Raw genomic sequence first — 23,440 nt, forward strand, 5'->3', positions numbered from 1 at the left:
ATCCACTACACAACCACACATAAAATGCATCCACTACACAACCACACACACACTGCATCCACTACACACATCATCCACTACACACACAGCATCCACTAAACAAACACACACTCTGCATTCACTATACACACACTACATTCACTACACATACACTCTGCAGTCACTATATACACACTACTTCCACTACACAAACACACACACTGCATTTACTAGACACACAGACACTATATCCACTACACAAACACACATACTGCATTTACTATACACACAAACACTATATCCACTACACAAACACACACTCTGCATTTACTATACACACAAACACTATATCCACTACACAAACACACACACTGCATTCACTATATACACAATACATCCACTATGCACACACACTCTGTCCACTACACAAGCATACAATCTGAATCCACTATAAACAGCGTATCCACTTTACTCGCGCACTTTGTATCCACTACACACATTCTATAGCCACTATACACACACACAAACAAATTCAGTACACACACACTTCATCCTTGTGGGTGGACTTAAAGGACCACTATAGTGCCAGGAAAACATACTCGTTTTCCTGGCACTATAGTGCCCTGAGGGTGCCCCCACCCTCAGGGACCCCCTCCCGCCAGGCTCTGGAGAGAGGAAAGGGTTAAACTTACCTCTTTTTCCAGCGCTGGGCGGGGAGATTTCCTCCTCCTCTCCTTCTTCTTTGCGACGTCATCGGCTGAATGCGCATGCGCAGCAGGAGCCGCGCGCGCATTCAGCCGGTCGCATAGGAAAGCATTTACAATGCTTTTCTATGGACGCTTGCGTGCTCTCGCTGTGATTTTCACAGTGAGAATCACGCAAGCGCTTCTAGCGGCTGTCAATGAGACAGCCACTAGAGGTTTAGGAGGCTGGATTAACCCTCAGTATAAACATAGCAGTTTCTCTGGTCTGGGTGCCTAGAGTGGTCCTTTAAGATGGGCCCTGTGGGTAGATTTGGGGGCGGGTCATGTGGGCAGACTTGGGGCAGGTCATGTGGACTGACTTGGGGGGCGGGCCCCGGGGGGCCCAGATGGTGGGCTGTGTCAGGGGCCCCAAAATTTCTGGTGGCAGCCCTGCATGGTGGTGGTGGGGGTAGAGAAAAGAGGCAGCAAAATGCATATTTTCTTGTTGTTCTGACTAGAACTACAAGCGTTTATTCACTAAACAGCGAATTGTCTTGAAATAAAAAAAACACATTTCAAAATTCAAGCCAAAATAATTTTTTAAAAATCCCAGAATTTCTTACTTACAATGCAATTCACTATTCTGTCCAAATTATGACACACTAGCCCTTGGCTCTCACTAACACAAGATATTCCTGCATATTATCAAAACATCTATGGTAAAGCCAAGGCTCAAGTTGTGACTAATTATGTGTCTCTCTATGGAAAGAAATGTTGTGCTATGTTTGCATTTTCGTTATATAACTTATGGTGCTGTTTTATTTTGTTTCTATGTTTTTTTAGGTGCAACCTATCGATGGAATTAAAATAGTCAATTACTGCTCTCCTCTATATTTTGCCAATTCTGAGATATTCCGGCAAAAGGTTATTAAAAAGGTAACATTTTCTTTTTGTTTGTTCATTTTTATTACCTTTTCTTTTCCAGGTATTCGTGTGAGTTTAGAGATGGGTAACCTCGGCAGACTTTCCTCTCTAGAATTTAAAATTTTGGTTCAATTACTTATTCCTGAAGGTGATTTTCACCTAGCATCCCTTTCATCAAATAACATGTTTTATAGTGGTGAATGTAATTACTACACAATAATGTCCTTATTTTCCTATTAAGTATTCCTATGTAACTCAGTAGAGATACTGATATTTTCAGATGTTCAAGTGGGTCTCGAAAAGTTCTATGTTACTAGCCAGACCTAAAAGTAACTTACCACATCATACCTCCTCAAACTACTACTTTAACTGCTGCATTACTAATGGGAATGTACAGGGCAGCAGCATGTAACGTGATTTCTGATTTTAAAAGTTAATTACTGTAAAGTGAGGGTACCAAAACATTATTAACATTGACTGTGACTAACAGCCTGTCTGGTGGTATGCCGGCTGTTTCTTTGCTGTTCTCAAAGAGCATGGGAGATCCCCACAGACAGTAGGAGTTCTATGGCACCCCTGCCAAGGTAGAATTTCTGCTCACTAATGGCTGCAGGGAGAGTGGACATTTTCAGGCATGATGTAGAGCAAGCATGTCAAATTCAAAGGCTAGCACAGGCCAAATAAACAAGATTTAAGTTTATGTGGGCCGCAAAAAAAAAAATCAACTTAAATTTTCATAGAAACGTACAGTGAGGGAAAAAAGTATTTGACCCCCTGCTGATGTTGAATGTCTGCCCACTGACAAAGAAAGGATCAGTCTATAATTTTGATAGTAGGTGTATTTTAACAGTGAGAGACAGAATAAGTATTTGATCCCCTATCAATCAGCAAGATTTCTGGCTCCCAGGTGTCTTTTATACAGGTAACGAGATGAGATTAGGAGCACTCTCTTAAATGGAGTGCTCCTAATCTCAGCGTGTTACCTCTATAAAAGACACCTGTCCACAGAAGCAATCAATCAATCAATCAGATTCTAAAATCTCCACCATGACCAAGAGCAAAGAGCTATCCAAGGATGTCAGGGACAAGATTGTAGACCTACACAAGGCTGGAATGGGCTACAAGACCATCGCCAAGCAGCTTGGTGAGCAGGTGACAGTTGGTGCGATTATTCGCAAATGGAAGAAATAAAATAACTGTCAGTCTCCCTTGGTCTGGTGCTCCATGCAAGATCTCACCTCGTGGAGTTTCAATTATCATGAGAACAGTGAGGAATCAGCCCAGAACTACACGGGAGGATCTTGTTAATGATCTCAAGGCAGCTGGGACCATAGTCACCAAGAAAACAATTGGTAACACACCGTTAACACGCAGTGAAGGACTGAAATCCTGCAGCGCACGCAAGGTTCCCCTGCTCAAGAAAGCACATGTACAGGCCTGTCTGAAGTTTGCCAATGAACATCTGAATGATTCTGAGGAGAGCTGGGTGAAAGTGTTGTGGTCAGATGAGACCAAAATCAAGCTCTTTGGTATCAACTCAACTGCCGTGTTTGGAGGAGGAGGAATGCTGGCTGTGACCCTAAGAACAACATCCCCACCGTCACGGAGGTGGAAACATTATGCTTTGGAGGTATTTTTCTGCTAAGGGGATATGACAACTGCACCGCATCAAAGGGACGATGTACAGGGCCATGTACCATCAAATCTTGGGTGGGAACCGCCTTCCCTCAGACAGGGCATTGAAAATGGGTCGTGGATGGGTATTCCAGCATGACAATGACGCAAAATACACAGCCAAGGCAACCAAGGAGTGGCTCAAGAAGAAGCACATTAAGGTCCAGAAGTGGCCTAGCCAGTCTCCAGACCTTAATCCCATAGAAAATAAGTGGAGGGAGCTGAAGGTTTGAGTTGCCAAACGGCAGCCTCAAAACTTTAATGACTTGGAGAGGATCTGCAAAGAGGAGAAAATCCTCCTGAGATGTGTGCAAACCTAGTGGCCAACTATGAGAAACGTCTGACCTCTGTGATTGCCAACAAGGGTTTTGCCACCAAGTACTAAGTCAGAGGGGTCAAATACTTATTTCACTCATTGACATGCAAATCAATGTATAACTTTTTCTGGATTTTTTTTGTTATTCTGTCTTTTACTGTTAAAATACACCTACCGGGGGGGCGTGGCTTGACGCCGGAGCTAAGTAGCCGCATGTCAGTGTAGCTCCCGGCGGTGAAACCGAAAACGAGCGGAAAATAAGCAGTAGACAGAGCACTACCAACCTACCCGGCTAGGAAACAGGTGCTACAATATCCCAACGCCAAAAAACGAAGTCAGGAAAAACGGAACACGCCTCATTTTTCCTCGCAAAGAACGCGGCCTCCAAGCACAGAGAAGAGCTGGAGCCTGCACAAGATGGCGGCGGCCACAGCAAGCGGGAACACTCCCTCTCACCACAGGCATCTCCAACTCATGAGCCAGGTGAGCAGCATATTACGATGGAGGGCATCCGTGCACTCATGGCAGAATTCTCAGAATCCTTACAGAATAATATACAAAAGCAGATTCAGTCTCTGACAACTGAACTCCGCAAAGACATACAAGAATTAGGTAACCGCACGTCCCAGATTGAAACAAAGATGGACGAATATGCCGGGGCACACAACAGCCTAGCAGACAAACTCCAAGAAATGGATGACACTCTGGAAGCACATAGGCTAAAAATAGCAGACATGGAAGACAGATCTAGGAGGAATAATCTTAGATTCAGGGGAATCCCAGAGACTGTACAAAACGCTGGCCTGCATGATTACCTCCTCGACATGTTCCACGAACTCACACCCGAAATCCACCCAGACCAACTCATCATTGACAGAGCCCATAGACTACGCAGGCCAAAACACCTGCCACCGACAGCGGCGAGAGACGTGATTGCGAGAATACACTTTTTTCACGCAAAGGAGAGAATTATGAAAGCCAGCAGAAATGCAGACATGCCAGGGAAATACGGGGCCATAAAAATCTTCGCAGACCTCTCGGCAGACACCCTGCACTTCAGAAAATCTATGTCGGGCATAACTTCTACCCTGAGAGAACAGAACATAATCTACCACTGGGGCTACCCGGCCAAACTTCTGGTCTCCTATCAAGATGGAATACACGCCATTAACAACGCAGCGCAAGGCCTCCAGAGACTGAAGGACTGGGGCCTCCCAGTCCCAGCAACGGACCCATCCCAAGCGACCACAGTTCCGCGGATAACACCGGAATGTGCGACCCGCTAAGACCACGGAGCCTGTGCACCGACACGTAACTATGAATTGTACACTACACACATTATGTTATTGACTGTTCAAGTTAATCCTCTATGGGCTGCCACGTTCACCCAGTTCAAGATGCGGAGAGATCTCCCCAGAGACATTCACATGGACATTGCTAAACTCATAGAATGCAGCGTTATTCGCTGGCTAGATTCCGGCACTGCCCAATTAGTGTTAACGAATAACTAAGAATGTATGCATAACGAGATACTGCATAAGGTTTTCATATTACTACACGTGTATAATATGGCATATTTATTGGTTGTTACATAGCAGAGACACAACCGCTCGAGGTTTTACGGTGACTGACACTACACAATAGTCAGTGTTACCACCACCCCCCCCCACACCTCGCGTCTGCCCACCAGGCGGCGAGCTACGGCACCACCCCTGGGAGCCGATTTGGGTACGAGACCCACAAGTTAACCCCCACTTCCCCTGTTCCTCCCTGAGACCCACACCCCTACCAACCAGTCAAGTACCTTTGTTACAAACTGAAATAAAATTTCACCTGTACAGGCCGAAGTACCAGGACACTAAGCAATCACACCCAACAGGAGACTCCCGGGAGCCACCGACAGTGTTCCCCACCTTATTACCAACCTAACATGAAAGTGTTGACATATAATGTAAAGGAAAAACTAGTTACGGCGCACTCAGACATGTAAAAATTCACAACTAAGAAGGCTACTCTAAAACGCCTATCTAAGAGAATAAATATGGGGATTTAGTTCCACCATATGGCCATATGATGTTAAGCCCACTACTGCTTCAAAGTACCCCAATATCAGTGGGTCCTACGCTAATAACAAAAATGTGGGAGATAAATTAAATAGTACTAGTGCTAAACATAAGCAACAGTGTATTAAATTAATTTCTTTGTAAGAGCAAAGTGAGTATACAATAAAGAGTGATAAAAGCAATTAAAAACAGTGTAACAACTAAACAATTAAAGTGTTGGTGCTTGAATGAGTATACTCACATTTGCAGATAATATCTGTGCTGCATGAAGAAAATAATAAAAGTGACAAGACTATAAAACTCCTCCTATTTATACACACCTGTGGCCACCTCTAAAGAGGTCTCAGAAGCTGGGGGGCCTGGGCGGGGTGCTTAACCCCAAAGGAATCTGGTCTGGATTCCAAATATATTTGCACAAAGGAGAGATTGGGGGCACACCCGAAAGATGCATTATGCATGAAAGGTGCTGCCGCAGTGACCAAAATTCATACAGAAAAACTAGTTACGGCGCACTCAGACATGTAAAAATTCACAACTAAGAAGGCTACTCTAAAACGCCTATCTAAGAGAATAAATATGGGGATTTAGTTCCACCATATGGCCATATGATGTTAAGCCCACTACTGCTTCAAAGTACCCCAATATCAGTGGGTCCTACGCTAATAACAAAAATGTGGGAGATAAATTAAATAGTACTAGTGCTAAACATAAGCAACAGTGTATTAAATTAATTTCTTTGTAAGAGCAAAGTGAGTATACAATAAAGAGTGATAAAAGCAATTAAAAACAGTGTAACAACTAAACAATTAAAGTGTTGGTGCTTGAATGAGTATACTCACATTTGCAGATAATATCTGTGCTGCATGAAGAAAATAATAAAAGTGACAAGACTATAAAACTCCTCCTATTTATACACACCTGTGGCCACCTCTAAAGAGGTCTCAGAAGCTGGGGGGCCTGGGCGGGGTGCTTAACCCCAAAGGAATCTGGTCTGGATTCCAAATATATTTGCACAAAGGAGAGATTGGGGGCACACCCGAAAGATGCATTATGCATGAAAGGTGCTGCCGCAGTGACCAAAATTCATACAGAAAAACTAGTTACGGCGCACTCAGACATGTAAAAATTCACAACTAAGAAGGCTACTCTAAAACGCCTATCTAAGAGAATAAATATGGGGATTTAGTTCCACCATATGGCCATATGATGTTAAGCCCACTACTGCTTCAAAGTACCCCAATATCAGTGGGTCCTACGCTAATAACAAAAATGTGGGAGATAAATTAAATAGTACTAGTGCTAAACATAAGCAACAGTGTATTAAATTAATTTCTTTGTAAGAGCAAAGTGAGTATACAATAAAGAGTGATAAAAGCAATTAAAAACAGTGTAACAACTAAACAATTAAAGTGTTGGTGCTTGAATGAGTATACTCACATTTGCAGATAATATCTGTGCTGCATGAAGAAAATAATAAAAGTGACAAGACTATAAAACTCCAGTCAAGTACCTTTGTTACAAACTGAAATAAAATTTCACCTGTACAGGCCGAAGTACCAGGACACTAAGCAATCACACCCAACAGGAGACTCCCGGGAGCCACCGACAGCGTTCCCCACCTTATTACCAACCTAACATGAAAGTGTTGACATATAATGTAAAGGGGCTTAATTCCCCGGATAAACATAGATTATTGCTGCAAGAACTGAAAGACCATTCGATAGACATCGCTTGTATACAAGAGACGCACTTTAAAAAACACAAAACCCCTGAAATCTTCACTAAACTATTTCCGAACCAATACCATGCCCTTTCCGAAAATAAAACGAAAGGAACCTCCATACTAATACACAAAGATGTGGCATTCCAGGAACAGACATGTTCCATCGACTCCCAAGGTAGATACATAATACTAGTGGGCCTTTTCAACAACATACAATATACCCTAGTGTCCGCACACTTTCCTAACACAGGAGCAGAACGCTACCTTAAACATCTCCTCCTAGAAATAGATAAACACAGACAGGGAGGACTAGTGTTAAGTGGAGACTTTAACTTTTTTACATCCCCCGACTTAGACACCTCAGCACTCCCCAAAGAGGTGAGAAAAAACATGTTGGCCACAGGCAAGGCACTAGCAAAAACACTGGTGAGACACAATCTATATGATAGCTGGAGGGTGCTACACCCGAGCGAGAGAGACTACTCTTTCCATTCGGCAGTGCATAACACGTATACCCGTATAGATACCTTTTATGTTGACCAACCCACCCTGGCACAGGTCTCTGTCTGTACCATTGGGGAAATCACCTGGTCCGACCATAGCCCAATATATATGGTATTGCACGATTTCTTCCAATTTAAGGGTAAGGGCTAATGGAGATTGAACGAATCTCTGTTACAGGACCAATCATTCGTAGAACAGATGAGGACCGATCTCACAGAATTCTTCCGTACTAATGTGACCGATGACGTTTTAGACACAACAGTGTGGTCAGCACATAAGGCAGTGGTACGGGGCTTATTCATTAGACGCTCATCTTACCTCAAGAAACACAGACAAAAGACCCTAATAGACTGCCAGAAGCAATTGGCAATCCTCAACTCATTAAACAAAAGATCCCCCTCCCTAACCTTGGCGACCCAAATCCGAACCTTGTCCAACCAATTAACTGACCTACAAGCAGAGAAGACAGCTTATTTCCTCCATAAAATGAAGGCGACCTCATACCACCACAGCGGGAAGGCCACTAAATATTTAGCCAACAGATTAAGAGACAAAATAACGACCTCTAAGATAACACACCTCCTAGGCCCGAATAACAATAAAATATTAAACCCCCCAGATATCACCCAAGAATTTGCAAAATATTATGCAGGGCTTTATAACCTGAAAGAACAACCGGGAGTCAACACCCGGGATGTAAACACCATCAGCGAGTACCTGGCCCGTCTCCCCCTCCCCACCATCACACAAAACCAACTTGATGCCCTACTCCAACCTATCGCCCTAGAGGAAGTGCTCCGCACCATAAACCAACTTCCAATAGGGAAATCTCCGGGGGCGGATGGTCTATCCAATGCGTACTATAAAAAATTTGCGGGGATATTAGGTCCATGGCTAGTAAAGATATTCCAGACAACGACAAGCACAGGTGAGCTCCCCCCTGAAATGCTACTAGCAACAATAGTCACCCTGCCCAAACCAGGAAAAACCCCAGACCAATGCAAAAACTTTAGACCCATCTCGCTTTTAAACACGCCAAAATATACGCTAAGATACTGGCCTCCAGATTGGGACCAATATTACCATCACTCATACACGATGATCAAACTGGGTTTGTGCTGGGAAGACAAGGACTGGACAATACTCGAAAACTATCCCTCATCCTAGAGAGAATGAGGAGGTCGGGCCCAGGCGGTCTACTTTTAGCGCTAGACGCAGAAAAGGCGTTCAACCATCTGGGTTGGCCATTTCTCCGACAAGTACTGGAGAGATACGGACTCCCACCCCAATTTATCAGACAAACATTTGCACTCTACTCTCACCCCGCAGCCCAAGTACTCCAAGCGGGATTTATGTCACACCCATTTCAGATCACAAATGGCACATGCCAGGGGTGTCCGCTGTCCCCTTTACTCTACGTACTGGCCTTAGAACCCTTACTTACAGCACTTAGAACCCACCCGGAGATCAAAGGAGTCGATTACTATACGTCTCCCGCCCAGAGAGTTCCCTACCTCACATAATGCAAATCATCAAGGAATATGGGGAGATGTCCTACTACTCCCTTAATACCACCAAGACTCAGGCGATGGGTCTCCGACTAGACACACAAACGATCACAAATCTACGCCAACACTACCAGTTTGAATGGAGGAAGAATAACCTAAAATACTTAGGTCTCACATTTACAAAAAACACGGCAGACATGTTCCCTACTAACTATAACAGGGTGTGGAAAGAATGCACAGAGGTGCTACGGGGCTGGGAAAGACTCTTCCTGACATGGTCAGACCGCATAACAGCGATAAAAATGACCATTCTGCCCAAACTGCAATACGTTTTTAGGAACCTCCCTATGCGAGCACCACAAACATACTTTAAGGACATACAAGTTAAATTGATACAATTCATTTGGGGAAAAGGCCGAGCAAGAATCTCCCAAAACGTATTAACGGCCCCGATTAAACAGGGAGGGATGGCATTCCCCCATATCAAATCATACCACCAGGCAGCAGTACTTACCTCATTGCTGAACCACATCACTAAAGAAAACCAGCCTCAATGGGTGCAGATGGAATCCGACACCATAGAACCCTTTCAAATTTCCAACTTAATGTGGCTGAATAAAAAATCTAGACCAAGTACCCCAGACATGCCTACGCAACTAGCCCTGGCCCTCCACACGTGGGACACACACAGAGCGAAATTCGACACTGGGCACCCCCTTTCCTTGGCAACTCCCCTAAAAGCCATAACCGACTGCATTCCGACGTTTCACGCCAAACCGTGGATTGCTAAAGGGGTCACCCACCTATCACAGGTGTGCAAAGAGGGCAAGCTGATAGAATTCACTAAACTTAGCTTAGACCACGATATCCCAAATACATCGCATTATTCTTATGTCCAACTTCAATCCTTCCTAAACAGGCAACCCAAAGAGAAGACCCAAGTAAGTTGCGGCCCAGGGAAGAGTGCCCTCTCAATATGGGAAAAGATAGGTATTGCAGGAAAACCCCCACCTAAATTCAAGCCACTCTCAGAATGCTACAAGCTCCTTCAACAATATCAACCTTTCCATAATTCCACGCAAGCTAAACAATGGGAATCTGACCTAAACACGAGCATTCCTGAAAGCAAATGGCATCACATCTCCTCCTCTGTGAGGAAATTGATTAAATCCGCCCCACTCTTAGAACAGCACCAGAAAACTCTATACAGGTGGTACATGGTTCCAACGCGTCTACATAAAATATACCCGAACATCTCTCAGACATGTTGGCGGTGTGACCTAGAACAAGGCACGGTCATACACATCTGGTGGAGATGCCCACGGTTAGTTAGGTTCTGGAAAGAAGTACACAAACTCATAGCAGAGGTCACCACCATGGACATTGATTTTGAACCCGCAACTTGCCTGTTGCTCGATTTCCCCGGGGTTGTCCCTCCCAAAGCAAAGAAACTGATATATCACATACTATTGACTGCACAAAAACTGATAGCCAGGTCATAGAAAACCACCACAGCCCCATCTATTCCACACCTCATTCAAGAAATAGACAAACAAATGTCCTACGAAACGCAATTTGGCAAACTATCAACTCACGCACATCACTTTCAAGGGAAGTGGGACTTATGGCGCGAATGGAGTGGGGTCAACCTGAACAAACAAGGAGACACAAAATTAGATGTAGGCTAGGATGAGACACAAACCAGCCACTCTTCGAGGCAATAACCTAGTGTGCTGCCCTCACCCCCGCATGAGTAACAACTATTCGGGAAACACTGCAGGGATAGTAGGTCACTAACCCAAAAATGGTAGACGTGGGGCTAAGAAAGGCAAGATTGACACCCACAGGTTGAAGTCAATAGGTAGACATGTCCATGCGGGAGGAGTTGGTAGGGCATAGAACCAAAATCCCTAACACTTCGGTATGTACAAAACATGTATATGTTATGAAAAAGGTATAACCATTGTACTCTGCTATGTAATTCCCCCTCCCCCCCTATTTCCTTCTGTATCCTTCCCCCATCCCATGTTGCTGAAAAAATAATAAAATACAAATTACAAAAAAAAACACACCTACCATTCAAATTATAGACTGATCATTTCTTTGTCAGGGGGCAAACTTTCAAAATCAGCAGGGGATAAAATACTTTTTTCCCTCACTGTAGGTTTATTTGGAAAAGTACAGTTTAAAAAAAATCCCAGCATCACCCTCTACTAAACCCTAGCACCCTCCTCAAATAGGCCCCAGCCCCCCCTCTATAAAACCCCATCCCCCCTCTACTAAATCCCTGCACCTGTTTTAAAAAACAACAGTATTAGCCAACAAGCAGACTCCACTCACATTGCCACTGCCAGTATGCAACTCTGGAGTCCAGCCTCTGGTATACTCCCAATGGGGCTGTCCGCACCCTGTGCCAAAGTGAATCATCCCGCTACTCGTTGAAACCCTGTGAAGCTGAAGCACGTTAATGTCATGTCGGAATGTGACGTGGCATTGCGTGCCTCTGTGCACCTCCAGGTCCTGCACTGTCCAGCCGCTGCCATCGCAACACTGACCGACACACTCACTGACCGACACACACACACATTGACAGACACACACACACAAACACACTGACAGACACATACACACTCACTGACAGACACACACACACTCATTGACAAACACACACACTGACAGACACACACACACACACACACATTCTTGCACACATTTACAAATCATTTTATTTATTTCTGATTGCTCCCTACCTTTAGGAGCTGGTGTGTGGCCCCTCCCTGGGGTCTAGTGAGGATCTTCTTTCTGGAGGTCCCCCTGCTCCTTAGGCGCGCAGTTTAGTGATGCTGGGTCAGAATTACGTCATATTCTGGCACCAGGCATCACCACAGAGGGCGCGCGAGCAGTGAGGAGCAGGAAGAACAGACTGAGCTCCCTCGCTGCCGCCAGCTTCCTCTCCTCCCGTATGGGTACATTTTAGCAGAGTAGGCACCTGCAATGTGGGGAGAGCAGATGCCTTCTCTGCCTTAATAGTAAGCATGTACTCGCGGCTCGCTGGGCCGCAAAGATATTCATTATGGGCCGCGGCTTTGACATGCTTGATGTAGAGTAAATATGATTATAAAGTCTATAGGTAATCCAGTGGCTCACAATTTGTTCAGCCTAAGTTCCAGGTTCACTAAATTACTTTATTTCTATGTTCCAGACTGGGTTGGATCCTTGCAAGGTCTACCTCACAAAAAAGAAGTACTTGAAGAAACAAGAGAAAGAAGAGCACAAGAGACAGCGAGGATCTCTGTTTATGAAGAGTAAAGTAAGCTTATATTGGACATATTATTTGGGAGCTAGGGTATGCCATACAAGCTAGAATTTTAAGTGACCTTCAGTCTTCTATGGAACACTGTTAGACTTTGTGATGACTGGCTTAGGGATGTACAATTTTAGGACTCATGTAACATATTTCAAAGGTTAAAAAGTTCAAGCCTAAATAATAGTCAGTTGGCTGCCACCATGACTTAAAATGGTCCAGGTGGCTGGGCATCATTGTACAAACTATTTAAAAGGAGAACTGTTAATATCTTTCTGGAAAAACAAACCTGTATCCAGATCCTAGAGAGTTCATATGCCAAAGGCCAAACTTTCATTTACCTCCCAGAATTAATTAGGAACCGTTAATTAGACCCAGGAAGAACCTCTAGTGGCTGTCCAAGTGACTGCCACTGGAAGTGTCCATATCGAGCAATGTAAACACTGCCTTTACTTTGAATAACAGGGTTTGCATTACAAATCCTGCAGAGACTTACTATACTCGCTAGAAAAAATACATTAAGCTGTAGTTGTTCTGGTGACTATAGTGTCTTTTTAAATTCAAATTAGTTAATTTTAGATTTAATTTTAAAGAACTTAAAGCCCTTCTCTTAATCAGTAACAGAGCTGCAAATATTCTAGACAACAGCCATGATATAGTTCATTGTTATAAAAAAGAAAATGAAGGATTGTATTAAGCCCTTCTTCTTGCCCCCCAAAACATCACAGTTATGTTGCATTATACAATTAGCATGTCTGGATCCTCAACATTCTTCATCTGAATGGAATGTTACTCTCTACGTTAAAACATTGCTCAACATCGAAGTAGATAATTGGACACTAGTTGATTAAAGATTGCAGATAAGAAATATCAGAAACATCTATTCAGCTCTAGAATGTTTTCAATAGAACCAATCTAAAGTTAGTCACAAAGAAAATGCTAGCTCAAAACATGATGCCAGCTAAAATTGCTTGTCTTATCAATGCTTTATTCTTGTCTTCATGGTACAGACTTTATCACTGCAAGAGCTTCAGGAAGATTTTGATGGTACTCAACCCACAGACTCCAACAACAACAGCACAATGAATGGGACAAGCAATGCGATCAGTTACATTGCATCTAATACACTAACAGTGGGTTCCTCAGCACTGCCAAATATCACAAATGGTGTGTCTGCTCCAGCACAAATTGAAGATCCTATTGTTACGGCTCCTCCAATTGTTAATTTCCATACTGTCATCATTGACATGAGTGGAGTATGCTTTGTAGACCTCATGGGGATCAAAGCTCTTGGGAAGGTATGTTTTATTTATGTTTTGGGAGTTTTTCTTGGCTTGTTTTATACCCATCTTTATGAAGTATTAAATTTAGCATATTTAGTCAGTATTTTATGAAGTATTATATTTAGCACTTTTCATGTGTGATGTATGTGAATTACAAACAAAACCAGACAATATTCCTTTAAGCAGGGGTTACTCAAATAATGAACTGTTTGCTACTTGCTTTGTTTATAGATGTGAAATATCTGGTTGCTATTGCTGCATAATATGCTGTAATTATTTTATTGTATATAGGTACCCTATATATCAAGTAGGCCGGCTCACCAAGGGTGGACCATGCAGGGAGCACTGTAACAATGCTCTCTGCATGTTCCTAATGACCTGAGCATAGTGCGATCATGTCTAATGATGTGCTCTCGCTACACTTGTCAAAAGCAGGATACCAGGGAGCAAAGCCATGACGGCCATGACGGCAGGACAGGACCTGAAAATTGTAAATTAGTGATGCAGAAACCTTACTCAACTGATACCTGAGCTATTGTTGTATGTTAATAATAGTCCAAATAATCTAAACATTTTACTGCATTTGGTTATATTCTAAACATTATACTACAGTGTTTTAATAATAACTAATAACAACAATACTTTTAGAATCAAAATATAATTTTTTTCCATTTTTAAGGCAAGATTGGAAAAAGCTTCAGTTTTCATTTTATTTTAGATCAACATTAGTAACAGAAATGTGCTAAAATAACACAACAGAATGCAGTTCTATGATAATGCTTGCAAAAATCTGCAAACAATAAATTAAATTTTCCTGCACTTGCTAAAAATCGCTTTGATCTGCAGTTTTTACAATGGCATCTGCAAAGATCAGGAAGTGGTAACTATAGCTGCCATCAGGGCTGCCATCAATACAGGTGATACTCGAAAAATTAGAATATCGTGCAAAGGTTAATTTATTTCAGTAATGCAATGTAAAAGAGGAAACGAATATATGAGATAGACGCATTACATGCAAAGCAAGATAGTTCAAGCCGTGATTTGTCATAAGTGCGATGATTATGGCTTACAGCGTATGAAAACCCCAAATCCACAATGTCAGTAAATTAGAATATTACATGCAATCAATAAAACAAGGAGTGTACATAGAACAATATCGGACCTCTGAAAAGTATAAGCATGCATATGGACTCAGTACTTGGTTTGGGCCCCTTTCGGGGCCCCTGACACAGCTCAAGTTCTGGGCCACAGGGATGAGGTGTGTGCGTGTATTGAATGTGGTGTGTGTATAGTGGATGTAGATTGTGTCAAGTGAATAAGGTGTGTGTGTCATGGATGCAGATTGTACATTTATGTAATATATGTAGTGTTTGTGTGTATAAGATGCAGATTGTATGTTTGTGTAGTGGATGTAGTGTGTGTATAGTGAATGCAGAGTGTGTGTTTGTGTAGTGGATGTAGTGTTTGTATATTGAATGCAGTGTGTGTGGATGTGGTGTGTGTATAGTGAATGCAGATTGTGTCTTTGTGTAGCGGAATGTAGTGTTTGCATAGTGAATGCAGAGTGTGTCTTTGTGTAGTGGATGTAGTGTGTGTATAGTGACTGCAGAGTGTGTTTGTGTAATGATGTAGTGTGTAGTGACTGCATGTTTGTGTAAGGATGTAGCATGTGTAAATGTTAGTGTATAGTGTGTGTAAATGTACTGGGGGGGAGCATATAGTATTTTTCTCATTTATTATAAAACATTTTATTTTATTCCTCCCACAAAGCGTCTTACGTGAGGCCGGGGGGAGAGAAGATAACATTCCCTGGTGGTCTGGTGGGATGTGTGGGCCCCTGGCTATTTGTACACTTCAGGGGGCCCAGCACACTCCATCTCCACTTCCAGGCTGATCTTCTCTGTCTAACTCTTGCGAGACTTAGGGAAGATCAGAGCAGCTGGGAAGTAGAGAGTGTGCTGTGCCCCCTGCAGTGTAACGGTATATGCCCTCAGGCATAATTTGGCTGTCATACAAAACTAATACATATTTTCAGTGCAATACCCAAAAAGTAAATACATTGACCTGTGTCAGCATTTTAAATAACTGTGCCCTTTTCCCCCTTAGCTGTGCTCCAGTTATCAGAGAATCGGGGTGAATTTCTTCTTAGCGGATGTACAAGGTAAACCTTTGTTTTTATAGTGGTAATGTTTTGAGCACTAGTGTGTGGGGATAACCTAACGTTATTAAGTCAGTGTAAGAACCTACATTTTCTTTAATCTAGGATATGCTTGTGTGTTTTTATTTTTTTATTTGGTGAAGGAATAGATGAATACTATAGTGAATTTACTTTTATGACTCAGAATACAAAATGACAGGTGTATAAGACATGATCTGTACCAAACATGAAATCCTGTCTCCATTCAACTCTTTTGTCTTGGTTCAGCTCAAGTATATGATGACATTGAGATTGGGGGAGTCTTTGTGGAAGGTGGTCTGAACCGTGATCACCTTTTCCTCACTGTGCATGATGCTGTTATACATGCAATGGCCAACACCACAGGAGCCAGACACACGGCCTGTACAGGCAAGGTATGGAAAATTCCTCCAATTCAAATATCCGTCTTTCGCACTACGCATTTCTGTTTATCCTTTTTTTGTTGGCTGTTACTGTGTTCTATTCTGAATTTCCAACTTACATGATCTTTCTCACCAGTCGTTCCTCCCATACCTCACCCCTCTGTTGATCCTTACACTGGCTTCCTGTGTCATATAGGTGTCAATTCAAATTACTAACCCTTACCTATAAAGCTCTAACCAACTCTAGCCCCTCTTACATTTCTTTCCTGATTCATAGATATGCCCCTTCTCTGTCTCTCCGTTCTGCCGGTGACCTTCTCCTGTCTGCTGCTCGCACCCTTACTGCTAACTCGCGCTTGCAGGACATCTTGTGGGAGGCTCCCTTCTTTTGGAACAGCCTGCCTACCCCCATCAGACTCTCCCCTAGTCTTCAATTGTTTAAGAAGTCCCTCAAAACACATCTGTTCAGAAATGCTTATGGACTCCCAAAGTAACTTATATATACTTACCCAAGCCTGTCTCTTGCTTTCCTAAAGAGCCATATTCCACTCTCACCTCCAGCTCTGCTACTTTTCGTCCTTGTTTGGTGGCTGTCACCCTTGCTGCCCTGTTGTGTATTTGAATCCCATCTCATTTAGACTGTAAGCTCGTTTGAGCAGAGTCCTCATCTATCTATTGTTCCTGCTGTGGAATAATAATAATAATAATAATAATAATAATTCAAACCTGTAGCTCACCTGCCCAGACATACCTCTGATATGAATGATTCACTAGCAAAATGATTAGTTGTGAAAAAGGCATTATGACTAGAGTTGAGCAGTTCGTACCGAACATTACGATTTTTGGCCCCTGGACCCGAACACGGACATATCATTGTATGTTCGGGTTGGAGTTCGGCGATTTAATGACGCGTTTTGAAAACCTAATGTCCTCCCCCTGGCCCCCATCCCTGAGTGGCGGATGGGGGCCCTAAATAACAATAAGGGGCGGGACCTTCTGTTCTCTCCCCCCCCGGCCCCCACACCTGAGCGGTGGGTGGGGGCCATAAATAAAAATTGGGGGGGACCTAATGTCCTCCCCCTGGCCGGCGGGTGAGGGCCCTAAATAACAAAAGGGGGGGCCTACTGTCCTCCCCCCCTGGCCCCCACCCCTGAGCAGTGGGTGGGGGCCATAAATAAAAATTGAGGGGGGGGGAAACCTAATGTCCTACCCCCTGGCCCCCACCCCTAAGCGGTGGGTGGGGGCCATAAATAAAAATTGGGAGGGGGGACCTAATGTGCTCCCCCCTGGCCCCCACCCCTGAGCAGCGGGTGGGGGCCATAAATAACAATTTAACCCCCCCAGGTGACTAGGGGTCACCAAACCCCTAGTCACCCCCCTCCCCCCCAAAAAAATAACCCCTACCTACTCCCCTCATCCTAAATATAATAAGGGGGACCCTTATCTAAATACCTGTAAAAAAAATAAAAAAAATTGACTTACCATTTGATGTCTTCTTTCTTCTAAAATCTTCTTTTTTCAGCCCCCAAAAAGGCCAAATAAAAATCCATAATAACCGACGCACTTTAAAAAAAAACAAAAAAAACGAGCGCAAAAAATAATAAGCAATTTTCACCCATGGAGGGTTCCGCACAGACTGAGCTCTGCAGGGCGGGGGAAGGCTTATAAAGCCTTGCCCCGCCCTGCAATTAGGCTCAGAGCACTCTGATTGGTGTGTTTAAGCCATCCAATCAGAGTGCTCTGACAGGCTGAAGTCTCTATATTTACCTGTCACAGCGCTCTGATTGGTTGGCTTGAAATCCACCAATCAGAGTGTTCTGTGTCATTTTACACAGCGTGGGAAAGTTCTTTGGAATTTTCCCACGCTGTGCAATTTGACTCATAACACTCTGATTGGTTACTTAATCCACCAATCAGAGTGTTATGAGTCAAATTACACAGTGTGGGAAAATTTCAAACAACTTTCCCACGCTGTGTAAAATGACACAGAGCACTCTGATTGGTTAGCTTGAAATCCAGCCAGAGTGCTCTGTGTCATTTTACACAGCGTGGGAAAGTTCTTTGGAATTTTCCCACACTGTGTAATTTGACTCATAACTCTCTGATTACTTTCAATCCACCAATCAGAGTGTTATGAGTAAAATTACACAGCGTGGGAAAATTCCATAGAACTTTCCCACACTGTGTAAAATGACACAGAGCACTCTGATTGGTGGATTTCAAGCCAACCAATCAGAGTGCTGTGACAGGTAAATGTAGAGACTTACCTGTCAGTCTCTTCATTTACCTGTCACAGCACTCTGATTGGATGGCTTAAACCCACCAGAGTGCTCTGAGCCTAATTGCTTTATAAGCCTTTCCCCGCCCTGCAGAGCTCAGTCTGCGCGGAGCCCTCCATGGGTGAAAATGGATTTTTTGTTTTGTGCTCATTTTGTTTTAGAAGAAAGAAGACATCAAATGGTAAGTCTATTTTTTATTTTTTTTTACAGGTCTTTAGATAAGGGTCCCCCCTCATTATTTTTTAGGATGACGGGGGTAGGTAGGGGTTATTTTTTTGGGGGAAGGGGAGTGACTAGGGGTTTGGGGACCACTAGTCACTGGGGGGGTGTTACATTTTTATTTAGGATCCGCACCCGCTGCTTAGGGGTGGGGGCCGGGGGGGGGGAGGACAGTAGGTCCCCCCTCTTATTGTTATTTAGGGCCCCTACCCGCCGTGCAAGGGTGGGGCCGGGGGGAGGACAGTAGGTCACCCCCCCAATTTTTATTTATGGCCCCCACCCACCGCGCAGGGGTGGGGGCCGGGGCAGAGGACAGTAGGTCCCCCACCCCAAATTCTTATTTATGTCCCCCACCCAGGGGTGAGGGATGAGGGGGAGGGCAGTAGGTTTTATTTAGGGCCCCCACCCGCCGCGCAGGGGTGGGGGAGGACAGTAGGTCCCCCCTCCACATTCCTATTTCGGACCCTCACCCGTCGCACAGGGGTGGGGGAAATTGTTTTTTTTTTTTTTCTGGCTGCTCACTGTTTACTAGACACGCCCCTACTCGCGGTATAGCGAATAGGGACTGAATTTACTAATACTAAGTAATCTTTAATTAGTATTAGTAAATTTGACTGAAAGACCAATTTAGGTATTTCAGCCTTTTGGTAGATAGCTCCCTAATACCGTGGGAATTAGGGAGTTATCTACTAAGCGGCTGCTGTTATTTTAAGTTATTTTAAGTGATTTCCCTATCCACATTTGTTTGCAGGGCACTAGTCCTACTCTTACCCCCATTTTACATCCTTTTGCAGCCTTCTAGCCCTTTCCAGGACTTTTTAGAGGCATTTTTGTGCCCAAAAGTTCGGGTCCCCATTGACTTCAATGGGGTTGGGGTTGGGGTTCGGGGTCAAGTTCGATCCCGAACCCGGACTTTTTTTCGAACCCGCCGGACCCGAACATCCAAGTGTCTGCTCAACTCTAATTATGACCACATGAGTCCAACAACTGTTCTGGAAATAATTTCTGTTAATTAACGAAGGTGATGATTTACATAAACTGTACACTAAAAGTTGGTATACTAATTTGCAAATAGTTTAACAGTGCAGCAATGACAAAATATATGCAGAGTTCATTCATTGTGTATCACTGACACTTTCATTGACACTGCACTCGCACCAGGATTGGAGATTGATGCATAATGAAAAGTCAGCCCACAGGGAACCTTGGTGTAGCATGCAAACATAATACTATATGAAATTCAAAGAAAGTTTGTTTCATAAAATGGCTGTGCAGACATCTAAATATACATTAAGTAAAACAACTGCTTTACATCGCTGCCAGTAGACACGTGATAGAAAATTTGCTTGCAGTTTTTATTTAATGGAAATTATCCAAAGTATTAAGTGCATGAATATAATTCTAGATCAGATCTATAGTTCTAACCTAAGTATATACTGTGTACTCTAGCCAGTATGCCCAGGAGTATATCTCAAACACCCTTGCCTATTCTCATGTAAAGTCCAAAATTCAACAGCTACAACGAGGATAACATTGTTCATATTAAAATATTATGCCTGGCTGTAAGTAGTTGACCTAATATCTTGCTCAGGAATACCATTAAGTGTTTTATAAAGAGACTATCACCACTTGTTTCTAACAAATTATATTAAATTCTGTTCGTTATTTGTTTGTTTTTTGTAATAGTTATAGTAATAATGGTTTATGTCTACTATAGAATGCTGGTGACGCAGATATTCATATACAGGATACTCAGGATGAGATCAGTGATGATTATGTAAACCTTGAGGAGGTGAGTTAAGAAAACAGCACACATAGGAATAGATGGCATTATATGATTTTCTCTTGTAGTTGAATAGTCCATGGTAAATTTGCTATTCGATTACCAGAGTTAAGTTTATCGTCCAGTAATAGAATCCAATTCACAGATAAAAGTAATGATTTTTAAAATTAGTAGTTTCTATGTGATTGACAAAATTATTTTACTGACTTTTGTTACATAATACTTTGCAAATGTTCCATGTATATTAGTCCAAAAATTGTGGCTAATTGGCAATGGAATTAGAAAAGGCAAGCCAAGCTCGGAGCATGAAAATTACTGGAGGTTATTTAAGTTAAGTGAAGGACATACCGTAGTTTTTAAATAAAATATTCCTTAAATCTGAGAGAGGTGCATGCAGACTCTGACTGCTGAAACTCGAGTTAGTAAGGAGAAAAAAGGAAAAAAAGAATAAAATCTTTATTGAAGCAACATTGCAGTTAAGGCTTGCGGGGGGAAGGAATTAATTAATCTGATGCATTTCAGGTCAACTGTGACACCTCAGAGATGTGTTCATCTTAAAGGGACACTACAATCACCAGAATCACTACAGCTTAATGTAAACACAGCCCTTTAATGTTACATTGCTGCCTAGTAACACCTCTTGTAGCAGCCACTCAGGCAGCCACTAGAGGTACTTCCTAGTCCACTGCTGCATGGATGTGTTGAACATTCTCCATAAAGATGCATTGATTCTATGAGGAGATGCTTATTGGCGCATGTGCATGTGCAATAGCCTTCCAATGTTTTCCTATGGTATAGCATTGGATTGGTTGAGATGATCAAGTCTGGAAAAAAGGTGAGTAAAACCACCTTTTCAAACCAATGCTACGGGGGCCAATGACCTGAATAGTGGATTTAACTCTATAGTGTCAGGAATACAAGTATGCGTTCCTAATACTTTAGTGTTCATTTAACTATGATGTTGCCTAAGTAAAGGTTCTGATTTTGTATCCCTGTGGAGGATCTACTCTATGAGTGTTTCTACTTAACTGAAAGATTAGCTTAATTAGAGAATATTTCAGCATGTATTCCTGACCCTATAGTGTTAAAACCACCATCTAGCCTCCCTGCCTCCCCCTTGCCACACTAAATATAGTAAAATCTTACTTGTATGTAAGTCTGCAACTGCTGGCTTTGCCCCTGTCTTTCTCTGACCTGCCTGTTGTCTGCTGGCATCATCAGAAGGGGTGGTCTAAAGCCAATCACAGTGCTTTTCCCATAGGATTGGTTGAGACTGTCAAGGAGGCAGATCATGGGCAAACCTGCACAATTCAAACATAGCCCTGGCCAATCAGCATCTGTTCATAGAGATGAATTGAATCAATGAATCTCTTTGAGGAAAATTCAGAGTCTGCATGCAGAGGTTCACTGTGCAGCACTGCCCCAGAAAGCACCTCTAGCAGCCATCTGAGGAGTGGCCAGTTGAGTTATCACTAGGCTGTAATGTAAACACTGCATTTTCTCTGAAAAGACAGTGTTTACAACACAAAGACCGAAGGGAAAGATTATACTCACCAGAACAAATGCAATAAGCTGTAGTTGTTCTGATGACTATAGTTTTCCTTTAAGATTTCAAATTCCCTCCTCAGTTATAATGCCTTCCTAATTGAATAATTCTTAATAATTTATTAAACCGTGATTTTTTTGTTTTTGTTTTGGGTGAAATGAACATGGAAATTAACATTTGTAATTTAATATTTGTATCCAAATATTTTCCACTTGTTCAGCTCAGCTATTTTGGACTAAAATGTAAAATTCCTTGGACAATTCCCAGAAAATCCCAATTAGTAATAGTATAAGGATTTCACATTTAATAAGGGAATTTTTATAACCCATTCATTTCCCATTTTGTCCCCTTTTTCAGGCAATGTTTGGCAGCATGTTTCAAGCAGAAATCCAGACAGCTCTCTAAGGATCACTTAATGAGAAGTGTTCTGCACAGCGGCAGATCCCCCCCTTCCCTCTTACGTTACCTGCAGAGCAGATTCTTGCAGACTTCATTATAACAATCACCTGGTGATAAATGCAACCCTGAGCTTCCATCTTATCCATGCTAGACGCGAGGGGGACTCTTGTTCCAGCTGCGTTTCAGCAAACAGCAGAACAAACTAACTCAGGTGACATGAATAGGATTCATGCTCAAACATTATCAGCTGCTAACAAAGAATTGAGGTTGGATCTTAATAATATTAACGAAACCCCATACATCCTTTTGTCTTCTCTGATCTTCTGTTGGCTAAAGTTGACTTTCTATGCTGATTAAAATTCACTTCCTATTTGGACTGTTGGTCACTCATTAGAAACCTTTCAATCCTTGGAATAAAAAAAAAAGAAAAAAAGAAAAGCCATTTTTAAAAAAAAAATCACTCTATGCAATTACAGTATGTCCTATGATGAAACCGTGGTTTTTGTTTTTTTACATCACTCCGCGCATGAATGGATTTAAATCTCTTGATGGATCTCTCCGCTCCTTGACGTTTTCTACAATTATCAGTGTCCATTGACCTGACTAAGAACGTGCAAGATATAATCTAAAACATATGAAATAACCTAGTACTCCTGGGTGCAGTAAGGCTTCATATAAACATTTAATGGTTCTG

At 42.7% G+C, this 23,440-nt stretch overlaps 1 protein-coding gene across 1 annotated transcript in view; it reads left to right on the top strand.

The window, feature by feature from the left end:
• Nucleotides 1-23,088, top strand: part of SLC26A9 (solute carrier family 26 member 9) — a 112,996-nt gene extending 89,908 nt beyond the window's left edge. Inside the window, exons 15-21 of the mRNA XM_063444356.1 lie at nt 1,506-1,598; nt 12,577-12,684; nt 13,689-13,976; nt 16,068-16,122; nt 16,387-16,532; nt 20,736-20,810; nt 22,705-23,088. Of these exons, the coding sequence (XP_063300426.1) occupies nt 1,506-1,598; nt 12,577-12,684; nt 13,689-13,976; nt 16,068-16,122; nt 16,387-16,532; nt 20,736-20,810; nt 22,705-22,752 (813 nt within the window). The 3' untranslated portion in view covers nt 22,753-23,088. The remainder of the gene's footprint in view (nt 1-1,505; nt 1,599-12,576; nt 12,685-13,688; nt 13,977-16,067; nt 16,123-16,386; nt 16,533-20,735; nt 20,811-22,704) is intronic.
• The last annotated feature ends 352 nt before the right edge of the window (nt 23,089-23,440 follow it).

Source organism: Pelobates fuscus, chromosome 1, assembly GCF_036172605.1.
Source record: "Pelobates fuscus isolate aPelFus1 chromosome 1, aPelFus1.pri, whole genome shotgun sequence".
Classification (NCBI taxonomy): Eukaryota; Metazoa; Chordata; class Amphibia; order Anura; family Pelobatidae; genus Pelobates; species Pelobates fuscus.